Genomic DNA, 20,687 nt, shown 5'->3' with positions numbered 1-20,687 from the left:
TAGCTTTTGGCTCCTGGACTGTTGGGGTTAGCTCAAATAACAACTTGTATAAGCTGGAAATAGTTATTTATTTACGTTATACTTACATTTTAAAATTATGCCAATACTTTGCAAGTACTTGTCCTAACTATTTATATCTCAATATATTACTGTATTATTACTAGTCTAGCAGTCTAAGTACCACGTCTTTTCCAGCAACTGAGGAACAACGTCCTGGGTGGAGCTGCGATAGTGACCTGGTCCGTGTTATGTAGCATCCTGCTGTTCGGTTCACTCCGGCTCTTGGGTCTTCTCAGGGTATCCGAAGAGCAGGAAATTCAAGGTGCATATTTTCTGACCTATAGAAGTGTTTATATAAAATATAAATATTAAAAAATATAAAAATATAAATATTTCCAAAATGACAAATATAAATCTGGTGTACTTATCGGAGTTTTTTTTTTATTTATTTTTTTTTTACGATAGGAAAATGCATTATGCCCCATCAGGGACAGATGTTCGCCCTGGTGTGTGGGACTCTCACCCACTAAAAACCTACCGGTTCATGGCATTGGAAACCCTCTTGGGAACGCATCTCTGCAACTACTTCAAGAGGGTGCCATCGTTCGCCCAATGGGCATTACTTCATTCTAAAATCCACCGACATGAGCTATTCTGGTGCTTTATAGCTGCTCTCTTCTTTTTTGCCTTAGCACCTTCTTGCAGAACGCAGCGACAGCGCTCCACGATTCGCGACTGGACGACATCTCTTCTATAAGTGTCTCCGGCGACCCGCCCGATAGCTGCCTCCAGCTCCCTTCTCTCCGTTTCCCACCTTCTACATTTGAAGAAGGTGTGCAGGGCAATCGGTCCGAATCCGAATCCCCGTACTGGCATTCCAGACTCGGGATCTTCCCCATTCTGTTAAGGTAGAAGCCGAAACAACCGTGCCCAGTGAGAAGCTGGGTAAGGTAGAAGTCTACCTCTCCATGCTCTCTTTCGGTCCATCTCCTCAGATCACCTATGAGCCTAAAAGACCAACATCCTCGACTCTCCGTCTCCCATCGAGTTTGCCACTCATCTATTGTGTGCGAACGGGCAGCAGCACGGCTGACAGTGCCATTCCCATCGTATACACGCTTCCGCTCAAGAGCAAGAAGATCGATGGGAATTACCCGCGCAATCACAAAGCACTGTTATCGGAGTAAGAAACATTTATGTCAGAATAAGCAACCTGGTTTGAAAGTACTCTACTGTGGAGATAGAGTAATTAGACACAGGTAGTAGACAACTTTGATCTGGCTTTTCCCTTCCAAAACAATTCTTTATTGTTATTACTACAAGACTCATTTTGTGATTAAACAACACTCCTACCCATCAAATCAAATCATTTTGTACCAGAATTTATAAGAATCTTAATTACTAAATATTATAAATATGAAAACTTATGACAATAAATCATAGAAATGAGACATACGTTGTAAGAAACTATAGTATAAACCGGATTTCTTGCTCAGGTCTTGATGTATCCAAGCACAAGGAGCCAGCTTATCCTGTCAAGGGCTGGGTGATTGATTTTCCCGTACAGGTCCAGCAGAACAACGGCCTTCGAAAAAGTGAGTATCATTTACAGCTTGACGTAATATTCTCCAGCTTTTTTTGAAAGTGATGTTTCAAGTTTATTTTTTAATACTCCTTAACAATTCCTGAAACAACATTATGTTCATAGCAAGGTTGCGGAATTTTGTCTACTAACACAATATTTTGTTTTAACGCATTGCTGTTTTATTCTTTTAGAATCAGAAATCAGAAGACTTTATTCATGAACGAGTACAGAATTGGCGTCAAGTGGTTGTCTCGAAATGTGTTCGCACTGAATATGAGAGAAGGTGGAGATTGCATCCAGATATGAGAATGACCAGAATGGTTCTACAGTCCCCTTCCTCCAGGGTGGCGTCTGACCTTCTCTCACTAAGTATTTTGATGACTTCTCGGGTTATAGGTCTGATTACGGGACATGGTCACCTGAGGAAGCATCTTCACAGAGTCGGCATCCTTCGGGAGGATCTGCTCTGTAGAATGAGTGATGAGCAGGATGAAACTGCTGAACACTTGCTCTTTGATTGTCCTACAGTAGCAAGGGAGCGGTATGTCATCTATGGTACGAGTAGTTTGGACAAGGGAGATGAATTTCCCCAGGAGGACCTGATAGGTTGTTTTCGGCGGTTTGTGGAACTCCTCATAGACTGGTAGGCCTCATGGTGTGCTTCCAGGGTGTGCAAAAGGCCCTTGAGGCTTAAGTGCATGGCAGTAGGCCGCCCCATAGAAGAAGAAGAAGCATTAGAATAATTACACTCCAGAAGGGTCACTTTTGTCTGGTTTATACCTTCCAATTGAACCTACACAGGGTGCTGCAAAAACTTATGACTTAAATCTGGGTAACCCTATGGATGTCCAGGAGCGGCACATCACTAACCGCAAATGTTGAGATATTGTGATACAAACGTAGATCGATAGTTCTAGTCTACTACGGTGGATGACTGTTGGGAGTTGGTGAAGCTCCGTAAGTGTTAAAAGCAGTAGTTAGCCTAAACATAATGACATGCCATCTCCTGCCTGCTCTAACTGGAGAGGTGATACAGAGCTGGCCTCTCCTTCTTCAAAGGAGGCATTGACATTAATACCTAAAATCCTTCCTCATGAATCTCACCATGGGGTAGGCCCCTACCCCCAACCTTAATCCAGAATATCCTGTCACTCCGGAAGCAGCACCAAAGGTCCTTTAAGGACTAAGTGTAATCTCTTAGCTCTTGCCCTAAGAGAACAAAAATATCATTAGATGAGAACAACTAGTGACTTAAGTTTCATTCACTTCACTTCAGTAATTAATCACAAGAGATCAGCTGTGTTCACGTGATGCAGACAGCATTCAAGTTCAACCATTCTATCTATAGATTTATTTGTATTGTAAGATTATGCTGGAAAGTTTTTATGTGCAGCTGAAGTTTAAGGCACTGATTGATCAGGGGTTTGTGATGATAAATAGGACCTGGAGAGTGATAGTGGTGACTTAATGGACGATGTGAATTTTTTTAGTCTATAAAGAAAAGTTATGCCTAAGATATCAAACAATTATAGACATTGTTTGTCTAGATTTTTTTTATTAAATTTTGAATATAAGTCAAAAGTAACTTACATGTCCTTGGACGACACATGGCTCAGCTATGTTGAGTTATTTGAACAAAAATAAAAAATAAGTAACTACAAATTAAGCAGAGGCTTTCAAGTTTTGTAGCTTTTCAGTTATTTATACAAAAAATACAGGCCAAAATAAGAGGCCTCAATTTAAAATTTTATTTAATAGTTACAAAACAAAATATTTTATTTTTAAGTTAAATAACACTATTAATAGAAAGTATTTAGGCAAAAGTAGCTTTGAAAAACTTTTGAAAACTTTAATGAGTGTTATTACCTAAGAAACCTAATATACTGGCCAGGAAAATCTGCCTCTACAAAAACAAAACTAAAAACATCAGCATAACAATTTTGGCTAATTTCAATAAAGTGTTAAGGGGTTAATACTTTATATTTATATAACTCTATTTTTGTGATAGAAAACACACTTTTGTAGATTTCACAGTACTCTATAATAACAGTAAAAAAATACTACTATGCATTTATATATGAATAACATTTAAAATTCTTGGAACATTTGATATAGTGATATCTATCTTAAGTTCAGGGCTATTGGAAAGGGACGGCAATCTGCATGCTTCTTTGTTTTAAAGCTTGTTATTGACGATGGAGGGTTAAAGGATAACAGAATTTCGGACATTTGCCTTCGTTATAGGTTATAAAAGGTATAACACAACATTTTGAGGATTGGACTCTATCCTCTTCGTCAGGTGGGGGAGGTATTAATACATACAAAAACTATACACTTAAATGCTTGGGAAACATTTTACATTAACATAAATCAAGAATAACTTATCAATAATGAAGACGGACCTATTCAAAATTCAGTTTTACTCTCATCTCAATTTATACAAAAATTAAAATTAAATTCTGATTAAATATTTTATATACTGGCTAACCGTACATCCAAATTGTTTACCATATGTTATTATAAAATTAATTATTATTACAAAAATGTAAACATTTGATAATTTGTGAAGTGCCTGATGATGGAATCTTTGATTCAGAAAGGCCTTGCACAAAATAAAAAATTATATATTGGAAAATGTTGTATTTCTTTATCTAGTGATACTACAATCACCATTCTTGTTATTTTTGTTTGAATGAGAATGAGAATATCTTTATTTACAATCTTTGAGATTATAAATAGTGTCATAAATACAAACGTTGTGTTATACCTTTTATAACCTACAACGATGCCAAATGTCCGAAATCCTGCATGCTTCTGTTGAAAATTGTTTACTATCATTTTAGAAGTGTACGGAGTGAACCTATTTAATTACTGACAGTTAAAAGAGAACAAAAAACTGTTTCAGATGGCAGCTATACGCTCAACCGGTCCGAAGACGGGGAATTCATCATGATTGGACCTCATGTGACTAAACTGTCAGCAGACGACGGTCCAGTCTAGACTACTGCAGTGCTCCCAACCCCTTCATCCCTTAACTCAATATTGACCTGCCTTAGCTCAAAACTGAACAATTTTTATGTGTAGACCATGCAGTTGATATCGTCTTTAACGATTCTATGTTTATATTCTACAAAACTGTCATCAAAGAAATATTCAAAACACCTATTTGTTTATAATTTTAAACAAAATTATTGGTACCTTTTTGATCCTTAACTTATTTCTAATACCATTTCCTTATCACTCATTAACTTGCGTGTGATAAATCAGATATTTGTATTTTGTACTTTTGCATAATTATACAGCCATTTAGTGTATTTTAGCTGATTTATAAACTGTTGGGTCCAGATAATATCAAACAGCAACAGCCTAAACACTTCGAGAAAGCCCTGGTCAATAACGACAACGTGTATTTTGTACAATTCTTTACTGCGTTCCATACAAAATATACAAAAGCCTTAAGAAAATAGACGAGACACTTAAAGCTAATTGAAAATATCACAACACGTTGTTACTTATACAAAGGTAGTCCAAAACATAAGATTTCCGCAGCTGGTAAACAAAAAATTAAGATGGTGATTATGTAAAAACAACTTTTTTACTCATTTGATTCCATCTGGAACATTTATACTGAAAATTAAAATTTTACTATTTGATCAGTACAATACTTTTTCCTATATTGTATATGGAGGAGAGAACAAAACTATATCTTCTTATTAAAAAATAATAACAAAATTTTACTTTTATAGATTACCTAGTATAATGCTAAGGCAGTTAAGGCAACAGTTTTTAAACAATAACAATGTTTTTAGAATACAGCAGTATAATTAGTAGTGTAACTTCTAACAAAAAATTTACTTTTTTATAGACAATACAAATAAATTACACATAAATTAAGTACAAAATTTAGCCACCAAAGTAGTTATAAAACATATTGATATAATTGAATTAATTTGTTTCTATTTTATTTTATTTACCTTAACCTAGTATCTGGAAATGTATTTTTTTGAATTTGGAATGTACATAGTATGAATTATTAAAAACAATAAAAGTGTTACAGGTGGTTTACATTTCTTAACAATATAATTCCTCTGTCATTTCGAATATCATTTCTACACCTTAGTTGCTATAGTATTGTGCGTTATTAATGGTGACAAAGATACAGTGTTCCAGAAAAATTAAACAATAGGCTACATAGGAGTAAGTATAACAGGATAACAGTTTACAACAGGATGTATAACAAAGAACAGGATTATGTTAAACTACTTGTCACTGTTACAACGGTTTTACAGAAATAAGTTTTCTTCTATAGATTAACTCTATAATTTTTCTTCCTTTACAGTTTCTTAATATTTGTGTATTATTTAGATAAAACAAGTGCATTTATAATACGAATATGCGCAGTTAAATTAACACTTTGATTGCCGATAACTTCGGTCTGCCGGGTATGTCTTAAAAATGCCAAGGGCTGATTAGATCGGCATTTTGAATATTTATTATTCTATTACTAATTGTTGACGTATGGAATTTTACTTAGTCTCAAATTAAAGCTAAATAAATGTACAACAAAATGCACGTATACACAATTTGTTATTACATAGTATTCGTTGTTGTACTGCAGCTGATATCTTAAAGGCAGTGGCAGTGGGCCTGCCCACATGTGTAACGGATCGTTAAATTTAGTAAAAACTTACTTTTGTAAATAGTATACTGTATATAGACTTTACTGAATAAGTATAACTGACATAGACTACTAGTAGCCTTCTTTCTGTGTGATAGAAAATTATTTATTTTGAAGCAATCTGAAAAAAATGCAGTAAGTTCTTTATTGTGTAATGTAAATTGAAGTAACGTAAGTTTAATTAATTTTACAACACTACGTACTGTGAATGATTTTGAAAACTGTTTTGTCTCATTGCATACACATCGAATCAAATAAAAAAGAACACCCATCTTGATTTAATTTCATAACAGGGTAAAAGATAATTGCCAAACATGAGGATCGGATTCTAAACGGGTACAGATTTTATAAATTGCACAGTAATACAAAAGAATTCAAAACTGTTATACAAGTACCTACTTTTTTAAATTTGGTGTTTTTGTTACTATTTATAAAGAAAATAATATAAAAGGTGCATACAAATAAGTATACAACATAGTATTATAATTTTAGTACTTCAAAATTATAAAAGTTAAGTTATAAGATTGTTTTTGGTATTTAAAAATGTTCAGATAAGTTACCATTCAAATGGATTTTTTAATTTATAGCCCGGTTATGTCCCTACATAGAACAACAAAAATGATCTCGTTATGTTTATTTTCCATCAAGTTATAAATTATTTAACGGAACACTACACAAATGCCGAAAGAGTGTTTGGCACTGAGAGAGGAGACCTTTCAGAAATGCTTGGCACTGGCAACACCACCCCGTGAAAAGCACTTGGCACTCAAAGGGTTAAGAAAAAACATGATTGTTTGAAAGCAGAAGCTCCTCTCCCTCCCACGTATAAATAATTCAGATTTTCCTCAATTTTGTAATTACAATTTAGGATTCTGAACAGTTAAGGATGATTTAAAAGTACAGCTTAGGATAAAATCTGCAAAATTATGTAATTTACTAAAGCATTAAAATATTTAAATTAATTTTTTATAAAATAGTTTTTATGTATATTAAATAAAGATATATACCAATTGAATATGTAGTTATTTCAAAAACAGTTTTGTAAATCCTCACATATTTGAAGGTCAATTTAGTGCTTCATTCCTAAAAATAAGTTAGGTAGGGCATGGTAGGCTAGGCAAGAGATAGTGCCGACAGAGAACTTCCTGCTGATAGCAGACCTCAGACTGATAAAGCTAGCTTAGATAGTGAAACCTTTCTTTGGATGACAGCAAAGTTTTTTCACTGAAAACCTAACTAAATCATCATATCACAAAATTATAACATGAAATAAAATTAAACAGTAATTAATTTTTTTAGCACAAAAAGTGCATGTTCTTCAAATATAACTTGTTTACAAACGAGAGTAGTCCAGCCCAGTCCTAGAGTGCAAGTGAACAATACTGATAAAAACTAAATCTGTTCAGACAGGATGTAACCTGTGGTCTCTCGCCTAGATCTAACCCTTTTAGTTCCAGACAAAAAAAGAAATAATAGATGCTCTAAATATTCTGGAGTACTTAGCAATTATAAAGATAATTTATTAAAGGTTTTACTGTTAGAAAAGCTTACATCTCAACCTAAACATAAAAATGTTATTGTATCAAGTATAATAGTTTTTTATAGCTAAATATTTTTATTTAGCGAACTTTTATTTTGCTAGTTCTACATTGATAACTAAAATAACATTATTTTCTCAAATCAGATTGTATTATTTGACAGATGCACTAAAATTGTACACACAAACAATATTTCAGATAACAATATAAGGCAGTGAGTGATATTGTGTTTATAAAAACCAGATACTTATCTGCCAAAAACAGTACATTATAAAATGGAAAAATATTTGTATTACCGTTATTCTATACATTATCAATAGTACAATAAATACTTATATCAAAATACATAAAATTTTCCATATGTATTAAACAATCACAATGATAACATATATTTTACTAAAAGCTATTGAAATGCTTAGCACCATGCTGCATACAACCATATACAAAACCTGTGTACATTGAAAGGCATTGGGTACAGATATAGGTCTACAGTATATATTCGTAAGAATAAGTCGTGGAGTATGAGTTAATTAACATATAGCTTTGACAGCACAATATAACATTGACGTCTACAGTACTAAAGGAATATTTGTAACTGAAAACTAAATTAAACCATAAACATCCACATATTTATCTCACAATAGGCGATGAATGCCCATAAACATGAAAAAAGTAAAAAAAAATCAATTAAAAACCCTTTTAACGACGTCCGTATTATACAGACATTGTAAAAATGGCGTCAATTCCCGACGTCCATATAGTGCGGGCGTACACTTTTTATTATTTTACTGGCCGCCTATTTTACCACTTTCAAATTCCACAGACTTTTGTAAAAAGATGTATTACATCGAAATATAATAGTTTGTAACGCTTGTAATTGTATTTTGTCAGTCTATGATTGAGAGATTGCAATTCATCCCAGCTGACTGCTCACTTATTGTCGCAGACAGCTGTATTTCATGTTGTGAATATTCCACCATGTTTAATAATGTTTTTAGGTTAAAACAGTATAAAGCACGGCAGTTAAATATTCGATTTTTATTTTGTTTATTTGAAAATGAGTTAAGGGAATCGTTTGAGTTATCCCGTAATCGAAAATACACCCATTACTAACTTATTTGTAAATTACGTGGATGTGGGCAGTGACAACGATTTGAGTGACAGCTATCTTAAAATTTCTGAAAACATTTTCACTAGGGACTTTCAGAGGCTAAAATGGTTTTTAGATGCATCTCAGTTTTATCATTTGCATAATGAAATCATTATTAAAAATCGTGATATTACAAAAATCAGACTGAAAATGTTTTACCTGTATATTATAGTTTACCAAAATCACCAGAATCATAAAAAGTTATTATTTTCATATATTTTTTATATTTAGCTATTAACGGATTAATTTGGTGGAAAGTGGCAACACTGCTGATAGTGAGCGCCCATTTTAAAGCTATCCAGGCATTATCAGTTACGTAAGCTATCTCCCGCTGCCTCTTACATGGACTTTTTAGCCAATACGAAAGATGATTTCAGTTTAGTGCACTAATATAATTTTATATTCGCGTTAAATTAGTATTATGGCCACTAAAAATATATACTAAATTATATATCACACTTAAGAATATTTAAATATAAATTGCATGAATGTAATCATTCAAAAATTTTCTGTGGACCCCACCTAAAGTAATATTAATTTGGCAAGACAAATAAAATACGATATTTGGGCAATACATCCTATTCTAGATATTCAATAAATTAAGAAAAGTTTATAGAACAATATCTTACACTGTCAATCATTAACCTAAAAATGCACAAAACTAAATGCAACAAATATAATACAAGTTTTAAGTCATTTTTTTAAAACTAGCTCTGTATAATGTATTTCTGTTGGAATATCATTTTTACTTTTACTTAAACACGATTTTACTGAATAAGTAAATGAAATCAGTTATGGATATAAATAAATTATATAAATTAACACATCTGCTAGTTGTAAACAAAATTAAAATTGCAAAAGTCGATAATGAGTATGGACTGTAACATAAGATTAAATGAAATTTTAAGCTAATAATTCTAATCAAAACGTTGAAGCAGCAAATGTGTCAATTTAACTTTTTTCATAAGTTGATAGTTGTTCTTTTCTTAGCTTCTGAGTCATCCTCGATTTCCTCCTCTTTGCCATCCGGCTCAAAGTTGAGAACAGTGTCCTCCGCGTCTGTTCGTGGCAAATTGTGAGGGGTGGAGGACAGGAGGTGGGTGCCAAAGTGATCCTCCGCCAGTGCCTGAAAGAGAGCAAACTGTTACCTAAGTGCTTTGTTTTCTTGGATTGGCTATGAATACAAACCTGAAATGGACAGACCATGTTACAATAATATGTAACAAAGTCTTTGCTGGCATCCATAGTTTGAAGAAGTTCACTTTGTATTTGCCATTTAATATTAAGGTGATGCTGGTTAATACACTTATATTTCCTCACTTTAACTACTGTGACGTAATCAATGACTTGACTGTTGAGTAATCGGAAAGATTTCAGCGTGCACAGAATTACTGTATTACATTTATTTTTAATCTCAGACTTCATGAGCACGTTTCAACATTTTTTCAGCAGTTATCACTCGTGAAACTCTAAGAACTACGCTGATTCCATATTCTTTCCATCCTACATTCAACTATCAAAACTAAAACTCCTATTTATCTGTCCGATCACTTCAATTTTATCTCTGATATTAGTGAATGACCTACTTGAAGGGGAGCAACTTTACTATAAATTCCCATTCATAGATCAACAATGTTTAATAGTTCCTTTACTGTTCAGGCTTGTCGCCTTTGGAACACTCTCCCTGACGATATTAGATGTATTGAGGGTCGTGCGTGCTTCGGGGCGAGGCTCAGGGACTTGCTAATGGCGGACTGTAGGGGTGACGGGCGGTGGGGCTTGCAGTGTGAGTGACGTCAGACAGTATGTAGGAACGGTTGAATTGTTATTGTTTTTTTTATATGCTCTTTTACATTGTTAACTCTTTTCTTTATCTTTCATTAAAAATTATATTTTTAAGTTCATAAGTTATTCTATGTGAATTAAGCAATTTTGTTTAAATTTTACTATAAGGTTAAGTGCGTTCAAAGTTTACATGTTTCTGTATTCAAGTATTGTTAATTTACTGTATATGATATGAGGTTGAGTGGTAGAGAGGGCTTGACAGCCCTAACTCCACCTCTTTAATAAAGGCTTTTTTCATTTCATTTTATTACAAAGGTTTATATTAAATAATGATCAATAGTTTGGATTTGTTCTTGACAAGTGTAGAACCAAACTACTTTCTTGTTTAAACCACTCTTAACACAATTGCATGTTGCCTTTACCTAACAGTTGAAAAGTAAATAAACCAAAGTAAACAACGATTTTCATACTGATAGAATCAACCTAACTCTAGAACTGGTAAAGTTGTATTCAACTCTTTCCCTTCCACTTGTGAACTGAGAGAATCGTAATGCATCGACTCAATAAACATTTACTAATTACATCACAGTTAAAATAATCTGTGTCACATCAGATAAAATTTATATAATTTTAATCAGCAAATCCACACTTTCCTTCTCTGTATTCAAGTGTATTTATTTACATATACATTGAATAGACCTTTAAAATGACATGGCACAAGATGGGGGTTGCAATTTGAAAATTTAACGTTACCCTCCCCAGTACCCTCCTTTGGAAAGGGGGGGAAATTTTTTTTATCATTCAACAAATCCAAAAAAGTATTTTAATAAGTATGGTGAAGGTTGTACATCGATATCCGTTTGGAATATATCTAGGCATATCAATGCTTAATTTACACCCTTGATATAAAGTGTTATTCGCCCATAACTTTTGCTAGGAACGTCGTAGAGATGTTTTGTTCATGTCATTGTGTTTCTATTATATAGGCCATTAAAACAACATGTCACAAGATAGGGGCTGCAATTTGAAAATTTAAAGTTACACCCCCGAGCATGGCGAGTGTTATGTGTGAATAATAAAAGTTCTGATGAGTTATGGCGAGCACAAACGTGCAAGAATGTGCTTAAATAACATCTTGTCACAGATTTTGATATTGACTTTCCACTTTTTTATTTTTTGTTTCACTCTATGAAAAAAAATCAAATGTCAAATCACATATGATTTACTCTATGAAAAAAATCAAATGTCAAATCACATATGATTGAATGCAGTTTGTTTAAACATTTATTTATTCTGCTATTTTCATGTTACTAATAAGACCAATATAAATATTTTCACTAACCCTTAGCCAAATTGTATGGAGTGACATTTACCAATCAAACTCAAGTGGTGCTCATATAGAAATGAAGCTTAGTGCAAAATTTCGAGTGTGTGGGTCATTTTGTTTTTGAGATATCGTGCAGACGGGCAGATAGACAAACAAAATGAAATTGTTCCAGCCTCTCAAGTGATAATCTAAAACTCAGCCTAAAATCTAAAATCAGAGTTGTTGGGAAAATTATATTTTTATTTTTGAGCATCGACAATACATTGTGTCAGAAGCAAAACAAACTAAACTGTTATAAACCTTATTTTTTAATACGGTTGAGTATATCTTGCTTTATAACTAATTCTATGATGTAAAAAACCAAATAATCTGCATATAGTCAAAGTGGTGAGCCAGTTAAGGTTTAAATGTGAGCCAATTAAAGTATCAGAGAACCAGTCCTAATACTAAAAGTCCAAGGAAAAGTCTCACCTTAAGGTCTGGACAGAGAGTTCGTGAGATGATAATGATGTTGAAGACATTCTTCATGGGGAATACGCTGGCATTCTCGTTGTAATATATCCCAGCCAGTCCTAATACTAAAAACCCAATAGAAAGTCTCACCTTAAGGTCTGGACAGAGAGTTCGTGAGATGATGACAATGTTGAAGACATTCTTCATGAGGAATACGCTGGCATTCTCGTTGTAGTACATCCCAGCCAGTCCTAATACTAAAAACCCAATAGAAAGTCTCACCTTAAGGTCTGGACAGAGTTTGTGAGATGATGATGATGATGTTAAAGACATTCTTCATGAGGAGTAGGCTGGAGTTCTCGTTGCAGTATATCCCACCCAGTCCTAATACTAAAAGCCCAATAGAAAGTCTCACCTTAAGGTCTGGACAGAGAGTTCGTGAGATGATGATGATGTTGAAGACATTCTTCATGAGGAATAAGCTGGCATTCTCGTTGTAGTACATCCCAGCCAGTCCTCATATTAAAAACCCAATAGAAAGTCTTACCGTAGGGTCTGGACAGACAGAGAGTTTGTGAGATGATGATGATGTTGAAGACATTCTTCATGGGGAATACGCTGGCATTCTCGTTGTAATATATCCCAGCCAGTCCTAATACTAAAAACCCAATAGAAAGTCTTACCGTAGGGTCTGTACACACAGAGAGTTTGTGAGATGATGATGATGTTGAAGACATTCTTCATGAGGAATAGACTGGCATTCTCGTATTAGTACATCCCAGCCAGTCCTAATACTAAAAACCCAATAGAAAGACCCACCTTAAGGTCTGGACAGAGATTTCGTGAGATGATGATGATGTTGAAGACATTCTTCATGAGGAATAGGCTGGCATTCTCGTTGTAATACATCCCAGCCAGTCCTAATACTAAAAACCCAATAGAAAGTCTCACCGTAGGGTCTGGACAGACAGAGAGTTTGTGAGATGATGATGATGTTGAAGACATTCTTCGTCAGGAATAGGCTGGAGTTCTCGTTGCAGTATATCCCACCCAGTCCTAATACTAAAAACCCAATAGAAAGTCTCACCTTAAGGTCTGGACAGAGAGTTCGTGAGATGATGATGATGTTGAAGACATTCTTCATGAGGAATAAGCTGGCATTCTCGTTGTAGTACATCCACAGATACATCCTGACAGCCAGGAAGGGCAGGTCTACTGTTGTCAACCTCAATACGTTCTGCAGGACAGTCACTTGCAGACATGCCTTTTCTGAGGCAAAGTCCAGCAGGCTGCAACAACAGATAATGGTTATGTTAGCCGCAAACTACATTTGTTAGTGTGTAGTCTGAAATAGGAAATAAATAACAGGAAAGGATTTATATTAATGGTAACACCATCACTGACCACACTGGCCACTAGGAATGATTCATTAAATTCCACGAGGCCAATACAACTTCCTGAAGGCAATACTGCAGTTCTTTTTCTAAGAATTAGTGTTTTTATTGTTGATTTGGAGAACCATAAAGAGATAATTTACATTTTTTTTAATTCGTGAAATTGTTAGGGTACTGTAAGCAAAAAAATACTGTGTATAAATAGATATATAAATATTTAAGTACTGTTGCTCAATATTCCAACAACATACATTCATGTATTACATATCCTTAGTTCAATGCCATCTGGAATAATATGCCACCTTTATCTGGAATACGGAACATGGTTGCCACCTTTAGATATAAAGCCACTGAGACCGTGCAGAGAAAATTTGTACATACACAGGAAAAGTTCCTAGGTTTTTGTACAAAAAAGTTTCAATTTCTTGACTTTTCAATTGATTGTGTTGTGACAGAAGTGTGTGTTCTACAATGTTGAAACAATCGGCTTATATTTATTATTTGTTTTTTTATAAAAGCTAGTTGAATAAAACATACAAAACATCATGAGGAATGGCAAAAAGATAGAAAATAATTTTGCCTCTATTTATTGAGACAAATAACTGTGTTAAATTGTTTCAACTGCCACTGATAAATCACAAAAGAATCTGTCTATACAAAGCCATTAATGTGAAACGAATGCAGCACAGTGAATTTTCCAACAAAACTGTCTTATAAAACAGACAGATTATAGATAGATTACATTAATTTCTATCATATATAGTAAAAAAATATACCCTATTAAGTATACTTTATTGACAGCTAGAATTTACACAATCGTACACGTTGACTTATCAGATGGTTAATTAATTTAATATAATATTATTAATTTAGAAAAAAGTAAATTAAACAAACTATTTGACTGATGAATGGTCTGTAGACAACTGGTTTTATCTCTACCATCACTTTTGGATTTCTTTGATCCTGTGTAATTTGGTTTTGGTCAACTGGTAGTTAAAAATCAGGTATGTTGGGATACCTGGATGGTTTGTATAAAAGACAATAGTGACTTGCTTAATGTTAAAAATTATTGATGAATCAGCAGCATTCTTCAGAACTAGAGCTACCTTAGGCAATTTAAACCATTAACTACCATCACTGGAACTGAGCCTAAAAGTGAAGACCTATTGAGTACATAGCTTAACATTTTCACCTGAGTTTGAACAGCGAAAGTGCTGGCAGGAAGAACGTGAAGGTGGAGAGTGCAAGAATTGCGTCCTTGTAGGCCGATTCCTTCACCTTGCCCTCCATCTGCATGGCAAGGAACGCCACGGCATCGAACATCTCGATACCGTTCTTAGCACAGGTGGAAGTGACGAAAGAGTAACGTGCTGAGCCCCGTTTAGACCAGTTGTGACCCTCTACTAGTGACAGGAACACCAGGCTGGCCAGTGCAATCGTCAACTGCGACAGAGATATCACGGGTTGACAAAACGCATTAATCTTGTATAACAGCTTTATTGTACATGGTACACAGAACATGTGGCAGTATTGTTACCACTGTACATGGGCGGCTGGTTTTTTACAATCATCACTTCAGTGTGAGCTCAGATTCTATATAGATGATTGTTATTACACACAGAGGAACTCATTCTTTTAGTAGTTTAGTAGTATCATCAGCATCTATATTATTCTAGTGAAATAATGAAAGCACATGGCAGTGGTACAAATTTTCATGCACATAAGTAGATTTCTCATACACCATTATCTACGTTTTGAAACATTTAGATGTTACAGTGTACATCAACACATTTCGGATTTCAAACTAAGACATTTGGGAGTGCACGTAAATTACCAGCTTTGGCAGTGTAGATGTATCCTGAAAATTAATTATGTCATACAAGGTGTAGGAAACTTTAGTCCAATCGACGATGAAAGGAAATTCTATTAATAAAAATAAATTACTTTCCAAATTACTATGAAAGCATTTTGCAGTGAAGGGGTTTAACATTTACAAAAAAGCATAAACTTGTATAAAATGCAGTGGTTAACGCATGATAACTGGATCAAGTAAAGTCAAGTGTGGCTGCTGTTTGGATGGGTGACCGCTGAGTGATCCTGCCTTTGCAAGAAGCAGCCCGCCTGCCTGGACATTGGTAGTTGTTAAGAAGTCACCTTTAACCCATTAGTTCCCAGGTTGCGTTATAGAGGGCTTCTTAACCGTATCTTCATCTGGTACAATAATAACACATTCTTACTTTTTTGTAATGCTTAGCTTAGTAGGTGCCATTAAATATAAACCTAAAAGAAGTTATTTCAAACATCGATATAAAAGAAAATTAAATCTTTCGCAACATTTAAAATTTTTTTAAATATTAACATCACAAAAATCTTGTGATACAATATTTAATTGAAGTTTGTTTTTGACAATGGAAGGATTTGAAATAAAAAGGATTTTTCTGGACATTGTTCAGTGATACAAAAAATTAGTAACGCTACATTTCGAGATTTGCAATCTGATCTCTTCCTCAGGGTGGTTATTCACCTATGAAAGAGATCAGATTTCAGATATTTATACCAGTGTTACTGATTAATTTTATACCAGCAAACAATGGCAAATATCCAAAAAATCCGCTTTCCTTCACAATCTTTGACTTATTTAAAATATTTAACATCACATTACAAGAAGACAAACTGAAATTTGTTTCTTTCTGAGAATGTGATTTCTATTTCAGTTGCCATCTGCATCAAACTCGTATGTATACAGTAATTTGTTAGATGTTAAAGAAAATCTTGACATGTTTAATAACCACTGTGTTATGTGCGAGACAATGGTTTAATTTAAAGACCTCAACTGTAAGGTTGACTAAGACTTTGAAATTTATGACTTAGCTGCAAGTAACTCGACAAAGCTTACTGTAATTTGTTTTACTTTATTTAATAGCAAATAAAGTTTCTGAATCTAAATGGTTAATAGCTCCTGTGTCCAGACCTATTTTAATGAGACAACAACTAGAACTTGAGGTATATTATCACCATAAATATAATAAATAAATATAGAAAATGTATATATATTTAAATGTAGCGACCAACCAAACAGACGGTTTAATACCATTGTTTATTGTGCAAAGATTACCAGATGATTATCATGTTACATTACTGTAATTATTTAGTTTAAAGCACTTTTTCTTCTTCTTCTTATCACCAACATATCTGTATACAGTGATTTGTGCCTCGAATTATTATGTAAAAGTGGTCTTATAATCTAGTGTAAAGAAATTTTATATAAATAACAACAAACTGTCAAACGTAGCCTAACCTTGAAAAAATTAAACAAAATTCCCTCATTTTAATTCCTCTCAACAATTCATTTATAGTTCTGATCAATATTGTTCATATTCCACATAGATGCAGTGCATATAATTGGCAGCTAAGGACTTGTCTGTCAGTAAAACAATGATTGACACACTAGTGAATGGGCTGTCAATTAGTGCATAACTCTGTGGATAGCATTACTCTATGGTGACTAATTAGGCAGTTCAAGTTATGGCCTTCAGCTAACTTCCATCTTACACTCTTTGTCTTCTTCTATTGCAATTCGACACACTTTCCATTTAAGGTGAAAGTAACTACTGACAACCAGCAAAATCAAACCAGGCAGAAATTGTAGAGGCCTTGGATGACATGAGAGATTAATCTTGTTAGCCAATAGAAGTATTGTGCAGTAAATGCACAACATTGGCTGTAACAGCCAGTAATACATTGTAAAACAAAAAATAATTCCAAATTAACATCTGAAATGTATTGTTCTCACCTGTTTTCCACATTATTTTTCTCACCTAACCGCACAATTTGCACTCACATATTTAAAATTGACAATAATCAAAAATGTATTATTATATTATCAGACCTATTATTAATAACAATAAAAGTTTCTTCGGTAAAAATTTCACAGCCCAAATTTGTAATAATGGAAAACTTGACTGAATCAATAACTGAATAATAAATAAAGAAACAGTAAATCAGATTTTCAATGAATATAGTTTATGTTGCCCCCACTAACCAAAATTAATTTGAAATTTAAAAGAATATAAGCTAACCAGTGGTGAATACTAAAATAAAGTAAATATCTTTGTGAATTAAAAAATAATTTTATATTTTTTACAAACAAAAATTGATATAACCACGTTTTGTTTATCTCAGCGAGAACCAACTATATGAAGACTGACTCTTTGGGTAAAAATGGCAACATTTACACATTTTATAACTATTGAATGAGTGACATATTATTAACTATATGTGTATTGGTAGGTTTTAAGTATACTAAGTTTATTACAAATACTATCTGTTTTGTATTTTACTATAAAAAATTATTGTTTTATATTTTTAACCCTCTTGACACTCTTGTATTTTAACTTACACAAAAACTAACGCGAATGATGATAAATTTCTTTCTAAGTGGGAAATTCCTCTAATGGTTTCACAAGAAAAAGAATTTTGTTTATACATACAAATTGGTTCAATGTGTCGCGTGTTAGGCTATGCTAAGTTTGAAGGCCATTGGCGATTTCTCAACAGTGGCCTAGTGAGATATGGTTCATCCCATTGCCTTAACTTAATTACTATCATAAGTAGTAATATTTACCTTGTAATCACACCTCAATTGCTAATAGAATATATCAAACTTACAGAATTATTTCCTCATATTATCACTGTAGCAAAATTATTTTAGAAATGTCAAAAACTGGATAATACTGCTGATCAGAGAATTAAATTTGGCTCAAGAATGAAACTGGGTAGGGTACGATAAGCAGACCCGGTATTTTACATTCTTCGATACCTAATATTCATATCTCAAATCCTAGACCATCAAACGATATAAAATTTTAGTTCTCAATAACAGTTATATGTTTTATATTAAAATATTAATTTAATATTTATAGTGATTAAACAAATTATAACAAAAATTAGGAAAACTGAAGACAACCATATTTGCTCCTCTCACAGTTACAGGTGTTTCTTTCCTACAAATTTCACATAATGGGTTTTTTGGTTGAAACCATGTTAAAACCACGTAAAATATGTCTTATCATTTTTCAAAGCAATGTCGTGTATTTTTCTAAAATTGACTGCCATTTTTAATGATCAAATGTTACTTATGTAAAATTGAAATATTATCTTACGTGTATTATTTGAAAGTGTTTACAGCTGTTGATATAGATTATTTAAGTTAACTGTTCAAAATAATTAATCAGTATCGATTGATTACGCCTATATTGATTGTTATGGTTAAGTAATATCGTTTGCCAATTTCGATATAAAAAACCGGGTCCTCTTATCGTACCCTCCCCATGAAACTGGATAAAAGAAACAATCTAGTAAACTAGCACACTAATTACTCAATCTGCATTCTGCTGAAATGCTTCATGGCTGCCGATTATAAATATAAAAATAGAATTAAGCAACTTTTCACAAAATTGTGGACTAAAAAATTATACTCGTATCTTACACAATAAATTTTGGACACAAAAATTATTTTATACTTATAAAATATGTTTTGTAGAAATGTTTGGCTCCCACCTAAGATTAGGGCACACTTTGCTGTGTAACAAAATTACAGAGGTTTTTGAGTAAATTTTGAAAATTTAAATTTTTCTGTTGCAATTTGTACCATACATATTTGTATGGTACAAATATTTCAAGACTTTCCAAGTTGAGTACAAAAAAAATCCACCCCAATTAAAAAGTTTATTAATCAAAGAAGGGAGGCTGAGAGAGTTTGTAATTTTCAAAAATTCATGTACGCACTCTACGAGGTATTAAGTTTATTCTTATTTTTTTAAGAATTTCGGACAAGGCTAATGCTTAAATTACTGTAAGTTCTTTAAATAAATGTATCTTACATGCTAATGAGATTACCTTGAGAACATTTGGGCCAAATTTGTCCTTTTCACTCAGATGCTCGATAAGACCAGGTGATTCAAATATTACTACCACTTTGCTCAGCATTATAATGACATAAACTAGCCATGAAATATAACTGAAAGGCATCACGCCCAATCTTTGATGAGACCATGGTAAACTGATTTCAACTTCTTGGATTAAGCGGGCTGGTGTGAAAAAATTCGCCTTCTTTTTGAGTTTTTCATCAATTGCTTGCTTTTTAGTCAAGTAGTTGAAACTAGTTGTGAGTGTTCCCGCAAAAACAATCATTGTAAATAAATCTGCTAAAAAATAGAAATATGGTCCAATAGACTCATTGTAATATTTGATAAGATAAAAATTGAGTATGCCACCCTGAAGTCCAACAATGATTATGATCGTTGCAGCATCTAATATATGGATTATCAATCTCCTACTTCCACAAAGGCACCAAGCCTCAGAATCAGAAGACATTTTGGTCACTCACCTAAGACAGGTTATCAATAGCCTAACTATGTCAATATGTATAATAACAATAAGTACAACACTGGCTTCAGACACCAATAAATATCAACTTAAAATAAAAACTAACTTGACAAAAATCTATATTTCAATTTTAAACAGATTTTTTCAAGCGATCGAGAATGCGCGAATAACTGGGTACAATAGGGACTACAAATCCTGGAACCACTCCACATAATTTTAAGAGCACATAGACACAAATTATCTTGAAACAGCTAAAATTAGTTTGTTGCGTCGTTAGTTCATCACTACAACGCGTTCGATTCTTCGTTAACCTAAACACTTTCTCAGACAACTTCAAACGTTCAAACTGATGGAACAATCAAACAACTAAACAAGCAGCTTCGACACTAC

General features: G+C 33.4%; 2 protein-coding genes across 2 annotated transcripts in view; one reads left to right on the top strand and one right to left on the bottom strand.

The window, feature by feature from the left end:
* Positions 1-5,260, top strand: part of LOC124368327 (putative ammonium transporter 1) — a 24,497-nt gene extending 19,237 nt beyond the window's left edge. Inside the window, exons 5-7 of the mRNA XM_046825601.1 lie at positions 196-322; positions 1,497-1,595; positions 4,491-5,260. Of these exons, the coding sequence (XP_046681557.1) occupies positions 196-322; positions 1,497-1,595; positions 4,491-4,585 (321 nt within the window). The 3' untranslated portion in view covers positions 4,586-5,260. The remainder of the gene's footprint in view (positions 1-195; positions 323-1,496; positions 1,596-4,490) is intronic.
* On the bottom strand, positions 4,993-20,687 carry LOC124367909. The gene is made up of 4 exons (XM_046825109.1): positions 19,809-20,687; positions 15,103-15,353; positions 13,604-13,805; positions 4,993-10,077 (listed from the first exon to the last, which is right to left on the bottom strand). Exons 1-4 carry the CDS (start codon positions 20,283-20,285, stop codon positions 9,913-9,915), a joined length of 1,095 nt encoding a protein of 364 aa, XP_046681065.1. The 5' UTR covers positions 20,286-20,687; the 3' UTR covers positions 4,993-9,912.

This window comes from Homalodisca vitripennis, chromosome 8 (genome assembly GCF_021130785.1).
Source record: "Homalodisca vitripennis isolate AUS2020 chromosome 8, UT_GWSS_2.1, whole genome shotgun sequence".
Classification (NCBI taxonomy): Eukaryota; Metazoa; Arthropoda; class Insecta; order Hemiptera; family Cicadellidae; genus Homalodisca; species Homalodisca vitripennis.
Note: the sequence above shows the minus strand (reverse complement) of the source record. Positions and strands in the feature narration are given on the sequence as shown.